Raw genomic sequence first — 26,415 nt, 5'->3', positions numbered from 1 at the left:
TAGAGTTATCCTATGCCAAAAATGAACTCATATTTGAATTCCCCATTAAGAAACACATCATTTAGACACCTTGCATGTTAGGATTTCCTTCAGATTCATGTTGGCATCCATGTATGGCCAAGGGGTGAAAAATGGTCAAATCGGCCATTTTGAAATCCAAAACAATGTAGGTAGGAGTTATCCGATTAGAAAAATAATCCCATATTTGAATTCCCCACAAGAAAACACATATTTTAGACACCCCACTCCATTGATTTTCCAAAAAAAAAAAAGTATGACCCGAGTATATGTTGTCACGTCGCGGCTGAGATCAGACTTTAGCTTTAGCGCAGAGCTGTCCTCATTTCATTATAGACACATGACCAGCGCGGACCTTAAATGACATGCAATTGTAATTTCATTAGACAGACCAGCGCGGACCTTTAATAACATGCAATTTAATTGACGCAAGCAATGGGCTAACGTTAGCTGCTAACCAAGTTATCCCACATGACTAGGCTAAGCTAACTAGCTAGTTTCAAGTTTCAAGTTTCTTTAATAGTTGTCATACAGAAGTACAGAATACTTTCATACTAAATGCTTCTTACTGTTACGCTTACTGTTACTGTTACGCTCCAGAGTTAGCTAGCGTTAGCTGCTAACCCTGGAAAACGCTCAAAGCGGACTCCACGTCACTAGTTCCATTCGTGAGGAAAGGGGGTGGGTTATATTGACGACGCTTAACAACAGAGGTTTAAACATAACTTCATATTTATTGGTTATTCGTTTCTTTATATCGGCATCCAGTTTCCATCTCCGTGTCTTAAACTCTTCCTGTTGACATTCGAGTGTGACGTCATTGCCTACGGCAGCTTAGACGCTCAAAACGCGAACCTAAAACAAAACCTGAGGCTCTCTCTCTCTCTCTCTCTCTCTCTCTCTCTCTCTCCATTCAATGATTTAAAGTAGCCAAACGTTACAGTATAAATACTAACTGGATAGTTGATGATATAAACATTTAATTTCATTATCTGAAATATTCTAAAATCATTAAGTCTGCTATAAGCCATTATCCCTTTGTGTGTGATTATTATTTTCTCACAGTAGTGTGTGTATATATATATGTGTGTGTGTGTTTGGCTAAAGTGGATAGAAAACACAGTACTGTGCAAAATTATTAGGCACCCAATCGTTTTTATAATAATTGTCTTGGATGTAAATAATTTTTTTTTATTAGTGTGTCAGTAGACTACTCTTAGTACATTTTCATTTAATTCTTTTTTAAAGCATCTTCATGGTTTAATAATGCAAACATATGTTGCAGGGACTTATTATAATCATCATATTGGCGTGACTGTATGCATCAAAGGGTTAAATCAAGCATTTTTAAGTGCTTTAGAGGAAATGTCTGTGTATCGTGATATAAAAAAATGGCCAAAAAATATCGCGATATCATTTAGAAGCCATATCGCTCAGCCCTACATTAAAGTAAACATAAGTGATGGTGCAAGGTAAGCATTAATTCAATTCACCACAAACCTTTATTTATTCTCAAAGGACAATTGAGGTCACCCTCATTTTCAATGTCGCCGAGCACCTTTCACACATGGACTGCAGCCCAAAGTGCCCCACAGCAAATAGCATAAAATGAACATAGGCATACAATTTGCATACAGTTGACAGAATAAAAACAATGCATAAAGTGCAGACATAGGAATAGGTGTAAAAGACAATAAAAGTAGTGCAACGTAGAACATGCAGACATAAGAATAGGCATAAAATAAGTACAATAAGCACAGTGTTGCTTGAAGGCATGTGAACCCCCCCCCCCCCCCCCCCCCGGAACAGCCAGTCCCCCAAAACACCCCACACATCAATCCCCGCCACATAAAGTAAACATACGTGATTGTGCAGGGGCATTTTTATTTTATAATTTTTTTTACAAGGGTACATGATTCAGTCGGTGGTAAACCCTACCCCTCACTGCAGAACTCTGAGATCATGTTATCATGACCCTACCCCTCACTGCAGAACTCTGAGATCATGTTATCATGACACTTGTATCCTGTATCTGCATTGTATAGACTGTACATATAGTGTATGTATATTGAAGAAGAGAAAAATTTGTACACTTGTTTACGTACATGACTTTCTATTTTATACTTATATTATACTTATTTTATACTATCTTTATTACCTAGCACACTCTCAGGAGCAAAACAGAAAGAAGCATTTCATGCAAAATAGGGATGCACCGAAATTTCGGCCACCGAAAGTTTTTGGCCAAAAATGGCCTTTCGGCTTTTGGCCGAAAGAGTTTTTTCACCGAAAATATATCACCGAAACAGAAACAACCTGTAACCTAACGCGTGTTGTTGTGATGATGTCATCAAAACGCAGCTTCAGTCATTACATGCGCAACGTGAGCTCTTCAGTCCTGCGTTCTGCAGCCTGTGATAACTCCTCTTGGGACTCGGGAGTCGCGCTGTTTCTATGTAAACTCTGCGCGCAACGCGTCCAATAAATGCGTCTTTAACATGCTTTATATCCTTATTTACTATATGCCCGTCGCGGTTAATCACTGAGTGATCTAATATGCATATTCCTCAGAGCGAGAGGGGGAGGGATTGTGTTTCTCACATTGACGCTGTCTGTCGTTGATAATATAATCTGAAGAGCATTATTATTATTATCATTCTCGAGAATACACGTCGCGCGTCTACTGTGCCAAAGTCAAGAGAGCACATTCATCTGGGGACTAGAAGGTGCGCTCAGTAGAGCACAGATGTCCGCCATGGCGGCAGCCACACATGTCTTCTCTCTCTCTATATCTATCTACCTCTCTCTCTCTCTTTCTCTCTCTCTCTCTCTGATTGATTGATTGATTGAAAACTTTATTAACAGATTGCAGAATGGGTACAATACAGTACAGCTCAATACACACAATTGTTAAGGGGATGGAGACCAGAGAAAGACTTTCGTCTTGTTTACATCAGGGTCCCCCATTTTCAATTCATCCGGACATATATGACATACATATACATGACATACAGATAGACAGTACTGCTACATCTATACATTTATGACATACCCGATTTCCAAATACAGTACTGTTTGTGATACAAAAATAGTCCAGAAAAGGGAGTATATACATTTGACGTAGAAACTGTACATTGTAGGAGGTGGGGGGGGGGGGGGGGGAACACTGTACAACTGTACAAGCAAAGCTGTACATTGGAATATTGACAACCATACTAGGTAATTTACTGTACATTGGAGGGGGTACTTTTATATAAAATGCTTACTGTAGCCACTACAGTAACATCATTAAGTCTGCTATAAGCTATTCTCCCTCTCATGTGTGCAGATCTTTATGCAGTTTTAAAGCACATTGGCTTTGTTCTGAATGCACTTTGTAGTTATCCTACAGAGAAAAGAAAATGCACTTGACTTGGAATTAATGTACTGTATGCATTCAGAAGTGCTGAATAAATGTTTTATGGACCCATAATAGTGATTATTTATTATTTAAGTTAAGTTTAGCCATAATCATATATTTTTCCATAATCAGGTAGCTGAACAACATTGGTAAAAAAAAATTCTATTCTATGAATCATTTTCGGCCTTTCGGCATTCGGTTTTCGGCCAACTGTTTCCTATTTTCGGTATCGGTTTCGGCCAAGAATTTCCCATTCGGTGCATCCCTAATGCAAAAGTATTCTGTATTTCTGTATGACAACTAATAAAGAAACTTGAAACCACAATACAAGAATGTTGCCGTTAAAGGTCATCCATAAGATATTTGATTCTCTAGAGTAAGACTCCAACCAAGTTCAGTTTTGTGGAATAACCCTATAGTTTCTCGTTGAGTCCTGACTGTAATCTCTCTCTCTCTCTCCCCCCTCTCTCTGTGTCTCTCTCTCTCCCCCTCTCCTGTCTCCCCCACCTCTCTCTCTCTCCTCTCCCCCCCCTCTCTCTGTCTCTCTCTCCTCCCCCCTCTCTCGCTCTCCTCTCCCTCCTCTCTTCCCCCTCTCTCTCTCTCTCCCTCCCCCCCTCTCTCTCTCTCTCCCTCCCTCCTCTCCCCCCCCCCCCCCCCCCCCCAGGAGGATGTGTTGAGCGAGGTGTTAGCGGAGGTCAAGGCATTGCGCTCAGTGGTCCTCGCTCAGGGCCAGAGGATCGAGCTGCTGGAGAGGCAGCTGGCTCGCATCGAGGACGGAGACGTGTGACCGCATCACCAAACACCCACATTCTTACTCAACTCTAGACCATAGCCTTACTAGAATCAACAGTACCTTCCAGCTGTGCGTGCGAGTGGGGGAATTTAGTTTGAAGTGTAGCTCAGTGTGCTAACTGTGAATCGCAGTTGCTTAGAACCAGGTCGGCTATAGTGAAGGAACATGGACCACAATTTTGATTCCACACAATTCCTTGATAGACAGTGGATGAGAAAGGGATATCATCTGCATATAGAATACATTTTGGCAGTGACATAATGGTTTCTCATATATATAGGAGCATTGTAGTAACATTTTGAGGGGCGCATATAGAGTAGCTTTTGAGGCAAAATCTCAATCTGGGTTCATGGAAGTACGTCTTAATTTTTTGAAGGGTTTCAGTGAGGTTTACATGTCGGACGTATGTCGTGATTAATCAACAGCGCTTCGTACTTGAGCACATGACGCAGGGTCTCCCTGGACTCCTGCTACTTAGTAAAATTAATTATCTCCCCCCTCTCTATTTCTCTGTCTCTCTCTCCCTCCTCTCCTCCCCCCCCTCTGTCTCTCTCCTCTCTCTCTCCCCCTCTCTCCTCTCTCTCCCCCCCTCCCCTCTCTCTGTCTCCCCCCCCCCCCCCCCCTCTCTGTCACTGCTGAAGGACTTGCATCATCTATCTATTAGAGATGTATAATCAGGTAGTTTGCAGCTGCTAAATTGTGAGGTTGTATAAGACCAGATAATAGTGGATTCATTCGTGCGTGGCTTGTACTTTTGATTTTTACCCCTTCGTTATAGGGATCTATAGGGCTATGGGTAGAACCACCGTCGGCCAATATACAAATAAGGTTTTTTGATAAAAGTGACGATGTGAGTGAGAGATGATGTGTCTGTACAGTACGACGTTGTAAAACTGTGTGCGCTTTCTTTTTCCTGTTCCGAGAGAAGGCAGCGCTTGTGATCGTGTACCTCGTGTTATATGGAGAGAATAACCTTGATGTTAAAGAAGCCACCGCGATGTCACAAAGGGGTACGCTAGGAGGAGAAGCGACTGCAACATAACAAACACTTACCTCCCAACTGCGGGTAAGAGAGTGCAAGTAGCATCGTCAAGGCTAGAAGGTATCCGCATTTTTTTCACCTTTTTTATAAGTTGTTTATAAACCCTTACCTTAACCCTAACCTGAGATGAAAGCAATGTATTTTGTATGGTCATCGGTTTTCAAAGTTATAATGCGTTTCGGCAAAAAATCTGGATATCCTCTAGGCACGACCCAGGAACACATTGCCGCAGTTTGGACAAAACTATACTAATTGTTATTCAAAATGACAGTTCAATTAGTGCTTGCCTGGCACAGTAAGAGGAAGATGTGATGTGTCGTATGTTTGCTTTTGTTTGTTTGTTTTTTTACAGTGTGAATGAAGTGAACCAAGTGGGTAGAACCTAATTAGGCTGATGTAGAAGCAGCTGTGGTGTTCGGAGAGGAGAAGCTCTTATACGATGCTCTTTTGAAAAATAATAACTTCCTTTTTTTCTTGCGTTAAGTTACAATTAGACTATTGTGCATTTATTTTCTTTGGCCAAGGATCCTCTAGCTTCTGGTACCTTCCACGCCAGGACAGACTCCTTGATGGACCTATCACAAACCCCTGTGGAGGTATCTCCCCCACCCTCGAAGGAAGCAACAGTTGTGATTGAAGGATCGAGAAAAGTGGGCGGGGTTTGAGATAGGTCGATTACTTGGTAATATTTTCATTATTGCACTGACTTGTTTTCTGTGGTTATGAACCAGTAGGTGATGAAATGAGAGACACTGTGCAAAAGACCAATAAACACTCATTCCTCCTGTTGTGTTTGTGTACTGAACTTCTTATTGACCAGAATTATTAAAGATGCTGTAACGGGTATTCTTTTGTTTGTTAAAATAAGTGGTCTACATGTTAAAATAATAGCTCTACATTCTGACAGCCATCACTGATTATAGAGTGTCATGGGTCTCCCAGTCCTCGACGCTGCAGTAAACAGGAAATACACTTATCCAATCAGGAGAGAGAACTCCACACTGAAAGAATACGGTCTGACCAAACACTATCACTGATGGCTGTCAGTACGTCGAGCTATTATTTTAAGATGAGATAAGATAAGATATTCCTTTATTGATCCCCTTGGGGAAATTCCAGTGACACACACATACAGCTCATCGTCTCATTAACAACAACATATCACAATCATAACATTTTTACAGTAACAACGGCACAACATAAATTCAAACAGACATGTACATTTGTTGACACATGTCGACTACAGAATGCCTGAGACACCATATGCGATAGTCGGCTGCGACAACACCGGGGTGTCGTTGCGCCAGGTGGCGGGAGGGAGGGTGGAAAGATTGTCAAGCGGGAGGGGGCAGGGACGGCGGTGACAGTCTTAGGCTCCCCCCCTCCAGCGCGTGTACTAGTCGGCTGCCGTCACCATCACGTGGGAGTGGCGCCGGGCGTACACGCGGGAGGGGGGATTGGGGGTGGGGGAAGCCGCTTGCCACTCTTATCTCCCAGAGGGCCTTCGACTCCAGCAGCTCCCTGGTTCGACCTTGGTCCAGGAATTTGTTTTGGCTGACTGACTGGCACATTTATCCCAGCCACGTCACTTTAAATTTGATTTGAATAGTGAAATATAACTATTGATTTGAGTGGAGTGAGTTTGAACAACTCCGTCCAAATGACTGAATGCATTATTAGTCCAAGTGTCTTAATCAGTTCATTTTGGTAGGTCCTGTGCGCGGTAAACGGATCCAAAATCTCCGATGTAGACTACTTATTTGAACAAATAAAATACTAATTTCTGAGATTGAAGCAAATGACAGCCCAGGCTATTGATGGAAGTTTTACGGTATGTAGTCGAGTGAAGACAAAGTTACTGTAGACAGGGTTCGCACAAGGTCCTTAAAGTGCTTGATTTTTGTCCCAAAAAAAAGTCAACAACTGGAATTCCCTAAACAGCCCATTTTTTAACAAGGCACTTAAAAAGTCCTTTGAATAAAAAGCAACCATTCGCATTGAAAGTTTTGTTCATCCATGATAAAATTGTTCTGAATCAAGAAATTGTATTTTTTTTAATCTAAAGTGTAACTAATTGTCGGAAATTGGTTTTAAGCCATAAATATTGGATCCGACTTTTTTCCAATAAAAAAAACATATTTAAAAGTGAATTGTATCCTTTTAAATGCCCTTTTTAAAATGAAAAATTGTGCTTGGAAAAGTACTTGAAAGTCCTTGAATTTCATTTTGCAATGTCTGTGGGAACCCTGAAATAAAAGCCCCGGCTATTGATGGAAGTGTTACGGTATGTAGTCAAGTGGAGACGAAGTTACTGTAGACTGCTTGGTTTCGATTGTATAATGATGGTCAGTGTTGGGTGTTGTGGCCAGTAGTGGTGGAATACACAGTTATTTTACTTGAGTAAAAGTAGAAATACTCAGATAAATGAGTAAAAGTAAAAGCCCTCCATTGCAATTCTACTTAAGTAAAAGTAGAGACGTATTTGCTATTGAATGTGCTTGAACCATTGACCTCTGAAGGTCATGTTAACGTGGTACTGTATGTGGTCCAGTTATGCTGCTCTGATTAAAGGTTATGTTAAAGGGGAACTATTTTACTATTTCTTTCACTATTTGGGCACTTTTACACAATTCCTGTGAGTCTATGGAACACCTCTGTAATATATATATATTTTTTTTATTCATTGTTTTGTATTTCTAATCAAGTCCTCAAAAACAGCATTTTTCTACCTCAAGATCTCGAGCCGTTTTGAGCCTGGGCAGCAGAACTGTGTGCAGCTCATCTTGTATCTCAACATTATCATGCAGCGTTGTCTTTCTGACATCACAAATCATCACATTTTCAAATGACTCAGTTCAGTGAGGGTGAATATTGTGATAGGAGAATTGGAAGAATGCGCCAATATGAGAATTTTCAGACGGATCATATTAATATAAGTTCACATAGCTAGGAAACAATGCTAAACACTCAAAAAGGCCATTTATAAGATAGTTCCCCTTTAAAGTGGTATGTGGTCCAGTTATGCTGCTCTGATTAAAGGATCCGCCCCTTCCTGACAAAAGAAGCCACCCAACTCCTCGTCCAATCAACAGTCATCTCCCGCCTCGACTGCTCACCGGCCACTGCCACTAAGCCTCTTCAACTCATTCAGAACGCAGCGGCCCGCCTGATCTCAAACCTACCGAAGTCGGCCCATGTCACCCCACTTCTTGGGGACCTGCACTGGCTCCCCATTGCTGCACGAATCCGCTTCAAGGCCCTCGACCTAGCATACCGTGCGGCAAAGGGAACCGCTCCCGCCTACCTCCGGTCAATGGTCTCTAACTACACACCCTCAAGACCCCTACGCTCTGCATCTTCTGGCCGCCTCAGACCTACTCCTATCCAAGCTCCAGGAGGGTCATCAAAGAGAAGTTGCCTATTCTCAGTCCTTGCCCCACAATGGTGGAATGAACTACCCACCCCAGTTAGGACAGCCGAAACACGTCCAATCTTTTGCCGTCGACTAAAGACACACTTCTTCAACCATTATCTGAATTAAAAAAAATAAAAATCTAACCCTAACTAACCATACTGTCATGCACTTGTCCTAATAAACTAACCTACACTGTAGCACTCAACACTTTGATGAACATTGTTACTCAGCTGATAGAGTTGTGCCCTTCCTGATGGCTTGTCGTACAGAACTTGTAAGTCGCTTTGGATAAAAGCGTCAGCTAAATGACTAAATGTAAATGTTATGTTAAAGTGGTGTGTGGTCCAGTTATGCTGCTCTGATTAAAGGTTATGTTAAAGTGTTATGTGGTATGCTGCTCTGATTAAAGGTTATGTTAAAGTGGTGTGTGATCCAGTTATGCTGCTCTGATTAAAGGTTATGTTAAAGTGGTGTGTGGTCCAGTTATGCTGCTATGATTAAAGGTTATGTTAAAGTGGTATGTGGTCTGGTTATGCTGCTCTGATTAAAGGTTATGTTAAAGTGGTGTGTGGTCCAGTTATGCTGCTCTGATTAAAGGTTATGTTAAAATTAGGGATGTCCGATATTATCGGCCTATCGATATTATCGGCCGATATCGGCATTAAAATGTGATATTGGAAAATATCGGTATCGGTTTTCAAATTATAATATTTTATTTAATTTTTTTTAACTTTTTTTTACATTTCTATAAACTTTATTTACCCAGGCAAGCAAGTAAGAACAAATTCTGATTTTATTTATTGTCATAAGTATGCATAATGTTGTGTTAATTCCACAACAAGAGATATGTAATGTTTTTTGTATTTTATTTTTTTATTATTTTTTAAACAAACATAAACAAACATGACAACACACGATAAGATATACAAGCATTAATTGTCAGGGCACATCCAATGAGATCACATTTTAGTTAGTTGTCTTATATAAGATATACCTCTAATACCTGTTATCTAAAAAACCTACACACATATGCTCCAGCTCGAACCCCCCCCTCCCGGACCCCACCTTGAGAAGTACCTCCACTATCCCTCGCACCTAACCAGACACTACCATTATAAGCTAGCTTTTATTCTCTCCACCACTTCTAACCACATTGACATTTTGGATTCATTGAGACCCAGAATTCTTGCTGTAGATATTTCATGGTAAATTACATCGAGATATGTAAGAAACCAAACTTTACGGCACTTTTTTTCCGGTTGAAACCAGCGTGATGCGATCAGCTTTTTAGCTACTGTGATACCCGATAAAACCAATCTCTTTAGCTGTGGATTCACTGCAAACTCAAAAACATCATTCAATAGTAATACAGAGGGGTGTACAGGTATATTCCAAGATACGAGTTTTGATATTTGTTGGGTCACATCTTTCCAGAATGCCTTAACTGGTGAGCAGTCCCAATACATGTGCATAAATGTCCCTTCGTCCCCATTTGTACATTGGGAGCATTTGGAGTCTTGTTTAAGACCCATTCGGCACAGTCTTATAGGAGTCAAGTATGTCCTGTGAATATAGTTAAGATTGATTTGTTGATGATCCGGGTTCCTTGATGTAAGTCGGACATTTGCCCAGGCTCCTTGCCAATCAAAGTCATTTTCCAGGTCAGGTATATCCCTCCTCCAGACAGAGTCTAGTTGGAGGGTTTCATACGAGGACGTTAGTAATTGATGATAAAATTCTGAAACAAAACCTCTCGATGTCTCTCTTTCGTAGAATAATTTGTGGTATCTGTGGTGTTCAATTGGTCTGTCTAATGGAACACCGTGAGACTTCAAACATAGCTCTAACTGTTTGTAAAAAAGCCATGTGGACTTGGTGAGATTAAATTTTTTGCGTATTTCTTTATCACTACAAAAACCCGAGAAGGGGCGGAGCTGAGCGATCATGGAGTAGACGTGTTTCACATGAGCTCCCTTCTACCGTGCTGAATATACGTTTCTCCCCATTAGTCTTTATTTTATTTTTATTTGTTTTTTATCTGTTTGCTAGGTCGTCGTGTTTAGTATACATTCATCAACTTTTTTCGACTTTCTACGATGGCGGGGGTGGAAACCAGAGCCATGAAAGAATTAGGCACGACACCGGCACCGCCGAGCATGGCCGCACCGTCTCCCGCTGTCGGGGAGTTAAGCGAAGCTGTGCTCTTGGTCATGACCAAGCTACACGCAGACTCTGAGACACGCATCGCTGAAGCACAGAAGAAAGTACACGCAGACTCTGAGGCACGCATCGCTGAAGCACAGAAGAAAGCGTTGGCGGATTTCTGTATCAGCCTCCGTCGTGAGATATCAGAAGAAATACGGCTGGCGGTAGTCCCGCTGACAGACAAGATGGAGACGATTCACGCTGCCTCATCGGCTAATGCTAACGAACTAGCCATGCTAACGACGGAGGTATCATCACAGTGTGAGAAGATGGCGGGTCTTGAATCCGCCCTGCTGGCTAGGCAGGCTGAAGTCAACAAACTACAGTCGGCGATGGAGGAGATGCAGTCCCGGGATAGACGCCACAACGTCAGGATTGTTGGAGTACCGGAGACCAGCGGTGAAGGCCGTCTCTCTGAGACCATGCCCGAACTGCTGCAGAAGATACTAGGGACGGACGTCCTCCCCTCGCCTCCTATCTGTGAGTCGGCCTACAGAGCGGGCAGGTTTTCTCCCGGCGTGAACAAAGAACCGAGGCCCATCATAGTCAAGCTGAACAGACTCCAACAGAGAGAAATCATCATGCGGTCGGCTCGTACCAGAAGGGGTACTCTGAGGCTTGGCGATCACAAAGTGGCCATTTTCGAGGACTTTACACCGGAGGTTCAAGCTCAGAGAGCCGAGTACAAGGTGGTCCTGACTAAGCTATGGAAACTAGGCCTGAGGCCCACGTTATTCGCTCCCGCGAAACTATCTGTGTTGGAGAAGGTCGGTGGTCAGCGTTTGTTTTGGTCGTTGGCTAAAGCGAAGGAATATCTCGCGGAGACACCCGAGTCTGTTGCTTGATATCTATGGAGGGTGAGTGACTTGGCGGTTTGGGCCTATATACATTGATTAGGTCGACTATTCACAAACACTTGCTGTCATGCCCAGACATGCTAACTGTCCTCTGCCCATCCAACTAGCGGGGCTTCCCAATGACTTCTGTTACTTGCTAAAGCTGACCTCATGGTCGTACTTGTGTATCGCCTCTTTGGAAGCTAACGAGCTAGCTGAACAATGTACATAGTAGGCTAACGTGCTATCCGGATTCGTCACTAGCTTACACGCTAGCCTCGGGCTAGCCAGCGGGCTTCGACTATGGTCTGCGCTGAGACATTCGAGACCCGTTAATGGTTACGTTGCTGTTCAAAGGGACATTGGTTTGCACAGTTCAAGAGTGACCGAGTCCCTAACTAACTTCTGGTATGCTTTTTATTTTTATATCCAGGTTGTTTTGAGCTTTGGTGATCCAAAGTAGATGCCAAGGTCGGTTGAATATGCATATACAATATTTGATAAACGGTTGGGTCGGGTATGGCTTGCACTTCATGGCTATATGGTTATATGGCTTGCACTCTAGCCATTACCCTCTTTTCCTTTCTTTTTTCTTTCCTATTGTCGCTGTTTTTATGTCATCTATATGCGCGATTTAAATGTGATCCGGTTCTACCTTGGACTAACTGCTGACTCGCCTTAATTTTTTTTTGAATTTTCCGTGAGGCACTTATGCTATAACGTTGATACATTAATATGCAGACTCCAAGGTAGATGGTTACAGGTTGATGCTGAGTAACTATATAATAATTATTGTGTCGCTGTTTTAAGGGCATTTGAATGAGCAATTTAACTGTGATTCGATCCTACCTCGGACTAACTGCTCCGACCGATATCTTTATTGAAACAATGTATGATGACAGGTGGTGTCAGGTGTTGCCTATTACCATCCCCGGATTGATTAATGAATGATTGTGTTTAATTCTATTCTTACATAGGTTGGGTCATTTCAGCCGTTGTGCCTGATCAGAGGGACGGCTAAAGGGGTGCACTTTGACCATAACCCTTTTTTTTCCCTTCCTCCTTTTTTTTTTTTGTCATTGTTTAATTGACACTGTTCACACAATTTTGCACAATTAACCTGTGACCCGAACCTGCCTTAGACTATCGGCTGGGATGCTTTAATTTAATTTTGTTTTGAATTTTCCTATACCTTGTTGGGCTATAACAATGTGATGTTGAAGCGCAGATTCGGAAATAGAGGGCTGCAGGTTGATGCAGAGTTATTATTTAATAATGGCTATTTTTACCATTATGGTTGTCTCATGTTGGGGCCAGGGCTCAGGTGGGTCTCGACCGATATCTTTATTGAATTTTATTTTATTATTATTTGTGTTTATTGGACTAGTGGGGGTTTACTCAGGGGTTTATCTAGAGGGGGGTGGGAGTGGGAAGCGTCTTATTGATCCATGTCTCTAGTGGGAAGTGATAGGAAGATGACCATCCTCAGTGGATGGGGCATAGGGTGGGGATTGGAGAGTGGGTATAGAGGAACTTATAGTAGGACGGGTGGGTTAGGGTTTAGAGTAGAAGGAGGGGGGGCTGTAGCTGGGGTGGTATTTTTATGTGTTCTGTGTACTGTTGTCTTATATATGTGTAAGTGTTCCTCCTCTGAACTCCTGGGATTGACCGTCCGGGCCCGCCGGGATCGGCACCTCTGTACTCAGCCTGGCTGCACGGGTATGTTCTCTACGCACTTATACAAGCTCGACCATGGCTAAATTGAATATTTTAATTTGGAACGCAGGAGGGCTTAACGCCCCACACAAGCGTGCCAGTGTCCTTTGGCTATTGAAGAGGAGAAATATTGACCTTGCTCTCCTTAGTGAGACGCATTTAATGGTAGGTGACGTGTCAAGACTGGCAAATCGGCAATATCACGTTATCTCCTCATCTTCAGCCGATGATAAGACGAAAGGAGTAGTCATAGTTACAAGACGTAACCTTGATATCAAAATCTTGGATGTATGGTCGGACACGGAGGGAAGGATTACTATAGCAAAAGTTGAATTCTTGCATAGGAAGATGGCTATAATAGCATTGTATGCTCCTAACACATTTGATTCAGCGTTCTATAATACAATCACGAAGAATATGTTGGAACTTAATGGATACGCTCTCATTGTGGGTGGCGATTTTAATGCGTGCTGGGATGCGGAGATAGATAGGTCCGGGCCCTCTGAAACGAGCGACCAGAAACGGGCCTCTAAGGCCCTCAGGATGTGGGCCAAAGACACGGGGCTCACAGACCTCTGGCGCTTATGCAACCCCACCCTCAGAGATTACTCTCACCTGTCAGCCAGACACAAAAGCTTCTCTCGAATTGACTATGCATTCGCGTCCCCTAATACGTTTGATAGTGTCGATGTCTCATTGGTTCCCTTGGCTCTCTCAGACCACAAGGGGATTTTCCTTACGGCAACCTTTGGCAGGCTCTCCGCAAGAGCTCCCAGATGGCGTTTTAATTCGACCTTGCTAAAGAACGATGACTTCTGTTCTGAGTTCAGGAGTAAACTAGCTGAATTTTTGCAGATCAACGTTGGCACAGTAGAAGACCCTAGGGTCCTGTGGAACGCATTGAAAGGATTCATCAGGGGTCATGTCACACTATTTGCCTCCAATTTGCGAAAATCCCGGTCAAAAAAGCTAGAAGGACTGGAATCATTATATGCGGACCTATACGCATCCTTGCAAACTGACTATAATGAACGACTAAACACACAACGTAAGATAGTCAAAAAAGAAATAAACTCCATACTTAAACAACAGTCTGAGTTTTTGATACATAGGACAAGACAAAATTACTATTTTCACGGCTCCAGACCTAGCCATCTATTGGCAATGAAAATACGATCAAATGATCATTTCTCAGATATCCCCTCGATTAGGACGAGCCAGGGTGCAGTCACTACTGATTCGAAAAAGATCAATGACACTTTTAAAGAGTTTTACTCACAGTTATATAGCTCAGAGGGTAATCTGGATGACTCTAGATTTGAATCGTTCATTGGCGGGCTTGAGATACCCCACATTTCTGAGGAAGAGGCCAAGGAACTGGGGAGACCGATTACTCTCGTAGAATTGAGGGAGACTATTGTTGAAATGCAGAGGGGTAAGGCGCCAGGCTGGGATGGTATTCCACCCGAAGTGTATTTAGCTTTCTGGGACCAACTGGGTCCATTGATGCTCGATATGATCAATTACGCTATCGAACAAGGGGAGTTCTCAAGAGATGTCAATATGGCGTTGATTTCTTTACTTCTCAAAAAGGACAAAGATCCCAATGATTGTGGTAGCTATAGACCCTTGAGTCTTCTCGGGGCCGATTTAAAAGTGTTTGCCAAGGTGCTGGCCCGCCGCCTGCAGAGATTTATGACGGTATTGGTACACTGCGATCAAACTGGTTTTATCCCGGGGCGTCTGGCTGCAGATAATCTTAGGAGGCTGTTGCATGTAATCGATAACAGTAAAGACAATACAACTCCATCCACAGTTCTGTCTTTGGATGCCATGAAGGCGTTTGACAGACTTGAGTGGTCATATCTGTGGAAGGTACTTGAGGTCATGGGTCTTGGAAAGAGTTTTATTCATATGATTAAAGTCCTGTATGCCTCGCCGTCTGCGATGATACTGACAGGCAAAAACTGTTCCACACTCTTTCCAGTCTCCAGATCTTCTAGACAGGGTTGCCCTCTGAGCCCGGGACTGTTCGCGCTTTCCCTCGAACCTTTGGCCCAATTTATTAGGCAATCGGAGGACATCGTCCCCATAATGGTCAACAATACTCCACACAAAATTGCTCTCTATGCGGATGACCTGCTGATTTTCATGGACGACCCCTCCCGGTCGGCCACAAAATTATTGAGGATAATCGACGACTTTGGTAAATTGTCAGGTTTTAAGATTAACTGGAACAAATCAGCCTGCCTACCTCTTAATGAACTGGCCAAGGCGGTACGACTACCAGCTGATATCCCCATAGTAGAACATTTTAAATACCTGGGCATAGAGATATTCCCCACGCTGAACCAAACTACTAAGTACAACTTCACGGGTACTTATGATAAAATACGCCAGGATCTAGACAGGTGGTCGTCCCTTCCTAACTCCTTACAAGCCCGGGCTTCCATAATCAAAATGAACATCCTGCCTAGGATAAATTTTATTAGCTCAATGCTCCCCCTGCCCCCTCCAATAGACCACTGGCGCAAGGTACAATCGATGGTATCTAAGTTTGTCTGGAATAACAAACGCCCGAGAATCAAAAGGGCTACTACTCAACGTAGGAAACAAGATGGGGGCCTCGCAATCCCTGATTTTAAACTGTATTTCTGGTCCTTTTCACTGAGACCTTTGATGTGCTGGCTAGACCCTGTAGAGGCTGTATCGTGGCGCTCCTTAGAAGCGGCGGCGGTGTCTCCGCTAAGATTGCAGGATGTAGTGTACTCCACTGTCTCTATTGCGAAATGCCGGCTGAGGTATGGACCGATCATAACTCACGTGATCCAAACGTGGCGTAATGTACAGAGGTCGTGTGGGGTTAAATGCCCTTGGCACCTGGACTCTCCAATTTTTAATAACCAGCAATTACTTGTTGGACACAAGCCGGTTAATATTCCTCAATGGCAAAGGAGGGGAGTACATACTCTGGAGGATATTTATGATAAGAACGGCCTCCGTGCGTTTCAGGACTTAAGAGAATTTTATGATCTTCCCGGCGAGTCCTTCTTTCTTTACCTTCAACTAAGGTCAGCACTGAGGGCGCATGGCGTACCGTGGGCTCAAGCCTTGCACCCACACCCCTTCCTCAGGCTCATAGTGGACAGGACGACATCCAGAGGGTTTGTCTCTGACTTTTATACGCTCTTAATTCAATCCACGTATAAAAATTTATCATTGGATACAATCTGGCGTGTGGATATCCCGGGGTTGGACCCCGAGTTTGACTGGGATGATGTTTGGGCAAATGTGGCATTATCTTCCCGCAACCCCAATCACCAGCAAATAAATTTTAATTATATTCATAGGACCTATCTTACACCTAGGAAGCTATTTGCTATGGGACTGATAACCGACTCTCGGTGCACTTTGTGCTCTCAAAAGGCCACTGGCACTTATATGCATATGTATTGGGATTGCCCACCAGTGGCCCGCTTCTGGAGGTCAATAACGGACAAACTTTCAGATCTGTGTGGCTTAACTATCCCATTCACAGCTGTTACGCTACTCCTGAACGATATAACGACACTACCCGCGTCCGTACAACTGAAAAGGGTTGTCCTAGCGGGCGTCACAGCAGCGAAGAAGCTAATAGCAATGAGATGGAAGGAGCCTGAGAAGCTTACAATGATTAACTGGTCCCTAACTCTATTGGATGTGATTTATCTTGAGATATCCACGGCCCGGGTGATCGGGGTAGGGCAGGCTGGAATTGACCTGTGGTTCGCAGCAGCTGAGAAGGTAAAGACCGCAGTGTGCGGCTGAGCGGGGTTGGGGCGCTTGATCGGGGGGGTCCGGCGGTCTCTGGGGAGGGGGAGGAGGAAATGTCTTGTCTGTCTTGGTTTTTGTCTTGTCCTTCTTAACTTTGACTGGGGGGATTTTAGGGGGGGTTGGTATTTAGCTATTCTGCGCTATATGTCAATTCACATGCCATCTCCCCAAGAGACTAATATTGGCAGACTGATTGACCTGTCAGCCAACTTGGAGGAAGAATTTCTTTCTTCTTACACTTTACCTTCTGCAAGTTTGGCAGTCTTGAACATGTGTAAGGGACCTAGGCTATCTACAGTAAATCTGCGGCAACACTCTCATAAACGATCTTTTAAGTCACTCCACTTTGTAAAGGTGGGGAAAGGTTGCCATGTTTTGAAGACCCTTTTTGTTATTGAAGTAGCCATCTATATTTGATAGGTTGGACGCTGTTTCTTTTTCTTTTTGTCTTTATAATTTTTGTCTTTATAATTTATTATTCTGTATTATTATTGTTTGTTATTCTCCTGTGAAAGTTATGTTTTTTGTTACTGTGGTTATTGTGTTGTCCTGTTTCATGTAATTAATAATAAAAAAAATTTGATCAAAAAAAATCACTACAAAAACCCTGTTTGTTAAAAACATCCCCTAATGAGTGTATGCCTTGCTCTTCCCATATAGGGAATCTTATAGGTCGTTTTCCAATTAAGAGTGCATTGTTATTAAATAAGGGAGTATGATTGTGCCATTTTTGTGGGTTAGGATTTTTTTTTTGTGATTCACGCCATATCCGGATCGCATGAGTAATTATGGGGCCAAATTTTCGTTCACAGTGCTTGATTGGTATAGTTTAGTGTATGCTATGTCCTTCAGTCTATGTGGGGCTACTATGTTTTCTTCTAATTTTCTCCAGGATACTAATGCTTGGGGGTCAAACCATGTTGTCAATGGACTTAATGTGTACGCCTTAAAATATAGGAAAAAATCTGGAAATGCCATGCCACCATCTGCTTTATTTCTCTGTGCGGTGGATCTTTTTATACGTGGTGGTTTGTTATTCCAAATAAATTTGTATGTGGAGGAGTGTAATCTTTTCCAGTAACCCTCTGGAGGGGGTAACGGTAGCATTGAACTGAAGAAGTTGATTCTAGGTAGTACATCCATCTTAACTATTGATATCCGTGCTTGTACTGTGTTTTTAAGTTTTGCCCATCTATCAAGGTCGTCATTGATTTTGTTTTGGATTTTTGTGTAGTTTGTCTTATGGTGGGGAATATTTCCACTCCCAAGCATCTGAAATGTTTTACCATCGGTATCTCTCCTGGGAGGGTTGTATCTTTTTTTGCAGGGGTGTTAAGTGGAAGGAAAGCCGACTTCGGCCAATTTATCTTAAATCCCGATAAATCACCAAAGTCCTCAATCAACTTGAGCAGATGAGGCAATGTGGTGTTGGGGTTTTGCATGAACAGTATTACATCGTCCGCATATAAACTAATTTTTTGTTGTGTGCCCTTGATTACGATTGGTTCTATGGATTGGGATTGTCTTATATATTGTGCTAAAGGCTCTAATGATAGATTGAACAGTCCGGGACTAAGAGGACAACCCTGTCTGGCTGAGCGTGATACCGGAACGATTTTGGAGATGATTGTGCCTGTTGTAATCATGGCCGATGGGTCTTTGTATAATACTTTAATCATATCGATGAATCCTTTTCCTAACCCCATCCTTTCTAGTACTGCCCATAGATACGACCATTCCAGCCTGTCAAAGGCTTTCATAGCATCCAGGGACAGCATCGCCTTAGGTATGGTGTCCTCCTTGTCGGCATCAAGTACGTGCAGTATTCGTCTTATGTTTTCAGTGATCAGGCGGCCTCCTATGAAGCCAGTTTGGTCCGGGTGAACTAAAGACGTCATATGCTTTTGTAATCTGATGGCTAATACCTTTGAGTACAGTTTGATATCGGTTCCGAGGAGGCTTAAAGGTCTATAACTACCGCACTCGTTGGGGTCTTTGTCTTTTTTAAGGAGGACTGTTATGAGTGCAATATTGTCATTCTTATGGATGTTCCCCTCCTTGACTGAGTATAAGATCATATTTAGTAATAAGGGGCCAATTATGTCCCAACAAGAAAGGTACATTTCTGATGGGAAACCGTCTATTCCAGGAGCCTTACCACTTTGCATTGCGGTTATGGCCTTCTTGAGTTCCTCTAGTGTGATCGGTGTTTCTAACTGTTTAGCGTCATCCTCTGAAAGTTTAGGGAGAATAATTTGATTAAGAATGTGTCCATTTTGTTTTGATCGAAGGTCGTTTCTGATTTATATAAGTCGGAGTAGAATTCTTTGAATGTATCGTTTATTTTTACAGGATCTGTTACAAGTACTTGTTGTGCTCTAATGGTAGTTATATCTGCAAATTTTGCATTAATTCTTAATCGCATGGCTAATAGGTGGCTGGGTTTGGAACCATGGGAGTGCTGCTGTTGTCTTGTGCTGCGTATTTGTATTTCCGATTGTTGTCTGTATATGGCATTGATCTCTATTTTTAGTACGTTAACTTGAATCTCTAGTCGAGTTGAGTTGTTGTATTTTAGGGAATTAAATAACGTTGAGTAAAGCGTTTCCAGCTCAGCCAGTTTTGTGCATTGATTCTTGCGCATTTTGGAGGAAAAGCTATCCGTGAAATCTTTGATCCTTCCCTTTACCGACATCCATATTATTCTGGGGTCTTGCACCGAGTTTGCATTCTCCCGTTGGAATACTATAAGAGCTTCTTTGAGTTGTGTAATGAATTCCTTGTTATTAAGCAGCAACGAGTTAAATCGCCATCTTGGGGCTCGGGAGGATAGTATACCAAATGTACCTTTAAGGAGTAAATAACAGTGATCTGATAGTGCGTTGGGTATCATTTCCACTTCATAATTATCAAATAGTCTCTGTGATGCAAAGACATAATCTATTCTGGATAGTGTATTATGTCTCGTGGATCGACAAGAGTACTTTCGGGTCGTGGGATTAAGTAACCGCCATAAGTCAATTACACCTGTAATCTTCGACCAATCCTTTAATGCCTTCGATGAGTTTTTTTGTTCGCTGGAAAAGGCGAGGTAAGATTTGTCCATCCTTGGGTTCCAGATGGCATTAAAATCCGCACCTATTATAAATGAGTAATCGGGAATGTCTAACATTGCATTGGTTAGTGTAGTGAAGAAATCTTCTTCGTACAAATTTGGGGCGTATACCGCTACCAACGCTATTTTCCTGTTCTTATGTTCAATCTTAGCTATAGTTATCCGACCTTCTACATCAGACCATACTCCCTTTAGTACAATATTCAACTTACGTTTAACGACTATGGCTACACCCCGAGTTCTCGTACCAATAGAAGAGTGACTAATATTATGGTATGTGTTGTCCGCTAATTTATCTATGTCTTTCTCTAGAATGTGCGTTTCGCTTAGCAGAGCAATGTCCACATGTTCTTTTTTCATCCGTGTGAGCACGCTTTTGCGTTTGAGTTGGTTATTTATTCCCCCGGTGTTCCATATCATTCAAACTAGCCATAATCTATACATGTTGTATTGTAATTTTTGGTAATGCTTCTAGAGTGCGAGGCAATAATAGATATACTTCCCACTAGTGAGGTCCCGTTGAGAGCCGAGCTTAAAAACATACATATATACAAATAAAAATCCCCTACCCTTCCCTCCCACCGAGAGTCGTACAGGATTGTGTTCCATGAACACAACCTTTGCGTATGACTCCCTCCCTTGCACCACCGGATATCCCAGAATGATCCAATTATCCTTAACATTCCTATGTATACCATAGGATCTAACACTCTAAATTCTACCATAAGTAGAATGTCGACTGTGGCTTGGCCACTTTCCCGTAAAATAAAAATTTAAATAAGATAAAACTAAAAATAAAGACCAAAAATAAGCTTCATTTGTCATGCCCTAATCACTTACATTTTATATGAACTTTATATGAACTTGTGAGATATGTAATGTTAATTACCTGAAATTATTAAATTATTAAACCCTGCATATATCGGTATCGGTTGATATCGGTATCGGAAATTAAGAGTTGGACAATATCGGTAAAAAAAGCTAATATCGAGCATCCCTAGTTAAAATAGTATGTGGTCCAGTTATGCTGCTCTGATTAAAGGTTATGTTAAAGTGGTATGTGGTCCAGTTCTGCTGCTCTGATTAAAGGTTATGTTAAAGTGGTGTGATCCAGTTATGCTGCTCTGATTAAAGGTTATGTTTTTTTTAAACACACATATAAACAAACATGACAACACACGATAAGATACACAAGCATTAATATACAGTGTATATCCAACAAAATTACCATTTATACCAATGTCTTATACAGGATATACCCCTAATACCTGTTATCTAAAAACCTACACACATATGCTCCAGCTCGAACCCCCCCCTCCCGGACCCCTCTTTGGATAGTACCTCCATTATCCCTCGCTCCTAACCAGACACTACCGTTATAAGCTAGCTTTTATTCTCTCCACCACTTCTAACCACATTGACATTTTGGATTCATTGAGACCCAGAATTCTTGCTGTAGATATTTCTTGATAAATCACATCGAGATATGTAAGAAACCAAACTTTCCGGCTAAAAGGTTATGTTAAAGTGATGTGGTCCAGTTATGCTGCTCTGAGGTTATGTTAAAGTGGTGTGTGGTCCAGTTATGCTGCTCTGATTACGTCCTCTTGAAGTTGATGGGCTTCAAATGTGAAAGTATATAATCTTCATAATTATTTTGCCATGTTAAAGTAACTAGTAACTTATGGGTTCAGATAAATGTAGTGGAGTAGAAGATACAATATTTCCTTTGAAATGTAGTGGAGTAAAAGTATAATTTTAATTAATTTCAAATAAGTACAGTACTTGAGTAAAAATACTTAGTTACTTTCCACCACTGGTGGCCTGTCATTGGAGCATATACTGTAACAGGAAGTTCTTCTACTTTCAACCTCCAAGAGCAAAACCTGCAGCATTTTGAACCTGCTCATGTTCACGTAAATGGTGCAAATCCTCACATTCACCCATTCACACACCAACGGCAGAGGTGTGTGAATCAGGAGCAGTTAAGGGGTTAAGTGTCTTGCTCAAGGACACTTCGACACGCTGCCGGGAGGAGCAGGAATCTAATCAAGTTCAAGTTTGTTTTTATTTGTCACATAAGGTACATGTACTCTACAGTTAAATGCGTGGTTCTGTATGAGCCCCTGAGAATAAAAGTTAAGTTTATTGTAATTTTTCCATTGACATGGAAGCACGAGATACAGTACTCAGGTCTCAGTTACAGCCATTTGATGCTAGATATACACTAAACAAATAAAATACCGATCCTCATGACAGACATACAAACTGATTCAATAAAAATCCAAAGAGATAGGTGCCATAAGGTGCTACAGTGCAGTGTGCAGAGGCATGGCAGTGATAAATGTGCTTCATACCGTAAAAAAGTAGTAAAAGAGGAATAACACCATATTATACACAATATACAAGCTAAAGTACAATCGAGAACCTTCTGATTACCAGACGACCGCTCTACCTCCTAAGCCACCCTCATGTAGTGTTCAGTAAAACTCACTTGAAAAAATATATTGTATATAAATATTATAGTTATTCAAAGGTGATGAAGTGGATGTAAAAGCTGGATGCCAGTCAGTGACATATATCTAAGTGTTGCTAGACTAATCTGCAATTATACATTTGTTGCCGATTACATTCGATTAAAAGGTATTATCATCATACAGCACAAGTACAGTACAACAAAAATACGTTTGGCATCCAACCAGAGTGCAAATGTAACAGTAAAGTGCGACAGTAATATACAATATACAGGTGATTAAACTGGATATAAAATATATAAATGAGTACTACGGAGTAATAGTGCTAATCAGATGTATGTACAGAGTTGTAATATTAATATGTACTCCTTGATAACGGTTAACGAAGTAAATTAATTAATTACAGATTTACTCTAAACAATTAACCAGTTGGTTGGGTACAGTTAGGTTAGTACAGTACACACACATCCACATGTACACACTCACACTACCACTCACTTTACTCACGTTTTAGACACTTTAACACACTTTATATTTATCTATTATTAAAGAGATTTGCACTACATCCATACCTCATTTGCACCCTACCCTAAGTTTTGTTTCCATGCTCACTTACTCTCTCTCACTCACTCACTCACTCTCTCTCTGTCTCTCTCTCTCTCTCTCACACTTACTCTCTCTCTCTCACTCACTCACTCACTCTCTGTCTCTCTCTCTCTCTCTCTCTCTCTCTCTCACTCACTCACTCTCTCACTCACTCTCTCTCTCTCTCTGTCTGTCTCTCACTCGCACGCTGGTCATGTCTTCCTGTCTCTCTGGGAGCGCTCCCATCTGTTTTAGCAAACCCATCATCTTGCCAATTTAGATGCCAACACATTTGGGTAAGTTGGTGCTTTTATATTATACTTGCAGCCTATTTTGGGATGCTATGGTGGCTCTGGCAAACCCACATCAACTCATTTAATAAACTAAACTTAAAAACTGATATAAATCTTCACGATTGAAATTCATAGCATATATAAGACCACAGGAAGTAGTATCGGATGCATGCAAGTTACTTGAAAATCATTTTGAATAATTACGCTGCTGGCCAGTATGACTTACCTGTATCACTGTACATATTAATACTCAACTCTGTACATACATCTGATTAGCACTATTACTCCGTAGTACTCATTTATATATTTTATACCCAATTTAATCACCTGTACATTGTATATTACTATTGCACTTTACTGTTACATTTGCACTGTGGTTGGATGCCGAACCTCTTTTTGTTGTACTGTACTTGTTACTGCATGATGACAATACATTTCAATCTAATCTAATCAAATCTAATAGTACTCTTCTGGAAAAATAAATAGTATATTGGTGATTATTGGCATTATTGTGTTCTCCTGGTATCTGAATTATAGTTTAGTTTATTTATTTAGCACATTATTTAAAAAAAAAAAAAACAGTGCTAGGAGGGAACGAAGCCCAAAGGGTACAAAGTTCCACTCCCATCCCATCAATGCCCATAATCATATATGAACTAAATACATGTCAACATTTTCTAGAAAATAAATTCAGAACAAAATCAGAGATATAAGGCAAACACTATAGCGAAAAAATGGAAGATAAACACGGATATATGTCATGTTCAAAACACAGCAACAAGAGCCAATAAAAAGAAAAAGAAATTAGAAAAGGTACAAGAAGGCAAAGGAGAGGAGAATAACATATGAAAAGTATATAATGAAGAAAAAGAACAAAATAAGCAGCCATATATGTAACATTGATGCACAGGACTAACTTAATATGTTGATGATTTATGATGAAATTAAATGAGATTTTAATTGTTTTTAAATATAGATAAGGAGGTTGTTGACCTCAATGATGAACTTAGAGTGTTCCAGAGTTTAACACTTGAATCTCTTGACTGCTGTGTGTAGGATATTTCTATTTTAGAGTGGATCTATTTCAGTGGTGGAAAGTAACTAAGTATTTTTTACTCTCAAGTACTGTACTTAAGAATAGTTTTTAGGTACTTCTACCATGTGAGTATTTTAATTTTAGGGAACTTTGTACATTTACTCCACATTTCAAAGAAAATATTGTACTTTTTACTACATTTATCTGTAGAAAAAGATGTTGCATATAAAACATGGCAATAATTTACACATTTTGAAGCCTGTCAACTTCAAGAGGACATAATCAGAGCAGCATAACTGGTCCACATACCACTTTAACATGACCTTTAATCAGAGCAGCATAACTGGACCACATAATACTTTAACATAACCTTTAATCAGAGCAGCATAACTGGACCACACACCACTTTAACATAACCTTTAATCAGAGGAGCATAACTGGACCACATACCACTTTAACATAACCTTTAGTCAGAGCAGCATAACTGGACCACGTACCACTTTAACATAACCTTTAATCAGAGCAGCATAACTGGACCACATACCACTTTAACATAACCTTTAATCAGAGCAGCATAACTGGACCACATACCACTTTAACATCACCTTTAATCAGAGCAGCATAACTGTCCCACATACACTTTAACATAACCTTTAATCAGAGCAGCATAACTGGACCACATACCACTTTAACATAACCTTTAATCAGAGCAACATAGGGCGGCTGGGTAGCGCAGTGGACTAAGCGCCTGCCTACCACCGCAGAGACACTGGTATCGAATCCAGCTGTCAGCGGTACATCCGGCTTGGTTGGTCGTCCATACTAACCAATTGGCAGTGTTAGCGGGTGGGAAGCCGGCGGTGTGTGTATCCTGGTCGTTGTAAACAGCGACTCCTACAGGTCGGTCTGGGCGCCTGCTCAGCGAGGGAGGGAACTGGGGGAAGTAGTGTGAGCCTTCCACGCGTTACGCTCCCCCAGTGAGAGTCCTCGCTGTCAGGTGAAAATAAGCGACTGGCTGACTCTGCATGTATTGGAGGTAGGGCTGGGCAATTCTTGCTAAAATGTGAATCAAGATTTTTCTCTCTAAGAATTGAGATCACAATTCTCTCACACGATTCTTATTTTTTCAATAAAATCATTTATTGCACTCTTTCTTAAACAGACAACATAACATATATCAAAATGATTGACTTAAACTTAACGCTTAAACTTAGCTCCGCATAGTCATCATTTTAAAAAGTAAAGAAAAAACAAAAAAAGTGTAATGCTTTTTTTATTTTTCATTAAAGAAAATCATCATAACTTAGAAATGAGATTGCATAGGTCTATGAATCGAGATCGCGATTTTTTTCCGATTAATTGCCCAGCCCTAATCGGAGGGGACATGTGATAGTATCTATCAACCTTCCCTAGACCGGCAAGTGGGGGGGAAATGCGCGCAACGACCAGGAAGGGGAGGGGGGAATTGGCATAACGACTAAATTGGGATGGGAGAAAAATACAGAAAAAGGAGGAGAAGAAAAATCAGAGCAGCGTAACTGGACCACATACCACTTTAACATAACCTTTAATCAGAGCAGCATAACTGGACCACATACCACTTTAACATAACCTTTAAACGGAGCAGCATAACTGAATCACACCATGTTTGTAGCTGATAGTTTCTGTCATGGT

At 41.5% G+C, this 26,415-nt stretch overlaps 1 protein-coding gene across 2 annotated transcripts in view; it reads left to right on the top strand.

Annotated features, from left to right (window-relative positions):
• coro1b (coronin, actin binding protein, 1B) overlaps nucleotides 1-6,043 on the top strand; it is an 83,234-nt gene extending 77,191 nt beyond the window's left edge. For both annotated transcript variants that reach the window (XM_084313492.1, XM_084313491.1), the window contains exon 11: nucleotides 4,083-6,043. In XM_084313492.1, the coding sequence (XP_084169618.1) occupies nucleotides 4,083-4,205 (123 nt within the window). In that variant the 3' untranslated portion in view covers nucleotides 4,206-6,043. The remainder of the gene's footprint in view (nucleotides 1-4,082) is intronic.
• Nucleotides 6,044-26,415: the final 20,372 nt, after the last annotated feature.

The sequence above is a fragment of the Notolepis coatsorum genome (assembly GCF_963971535.1).
Source record: "Notolepis coatsorum genome assembly, chromosome: 4".
Taxonomy (NCBI): Eukaryota; Metazoa; Chordata; class Actinopteri; order Aulopiformes; family Paralepididae; genus Notolepis; species Notolepis coatsorum.
The sequence above is the reverse complement of the archived record's forward strand: the minus strand, read 5'-3'. Positions and strand labels throughout refer to the sequence as shown.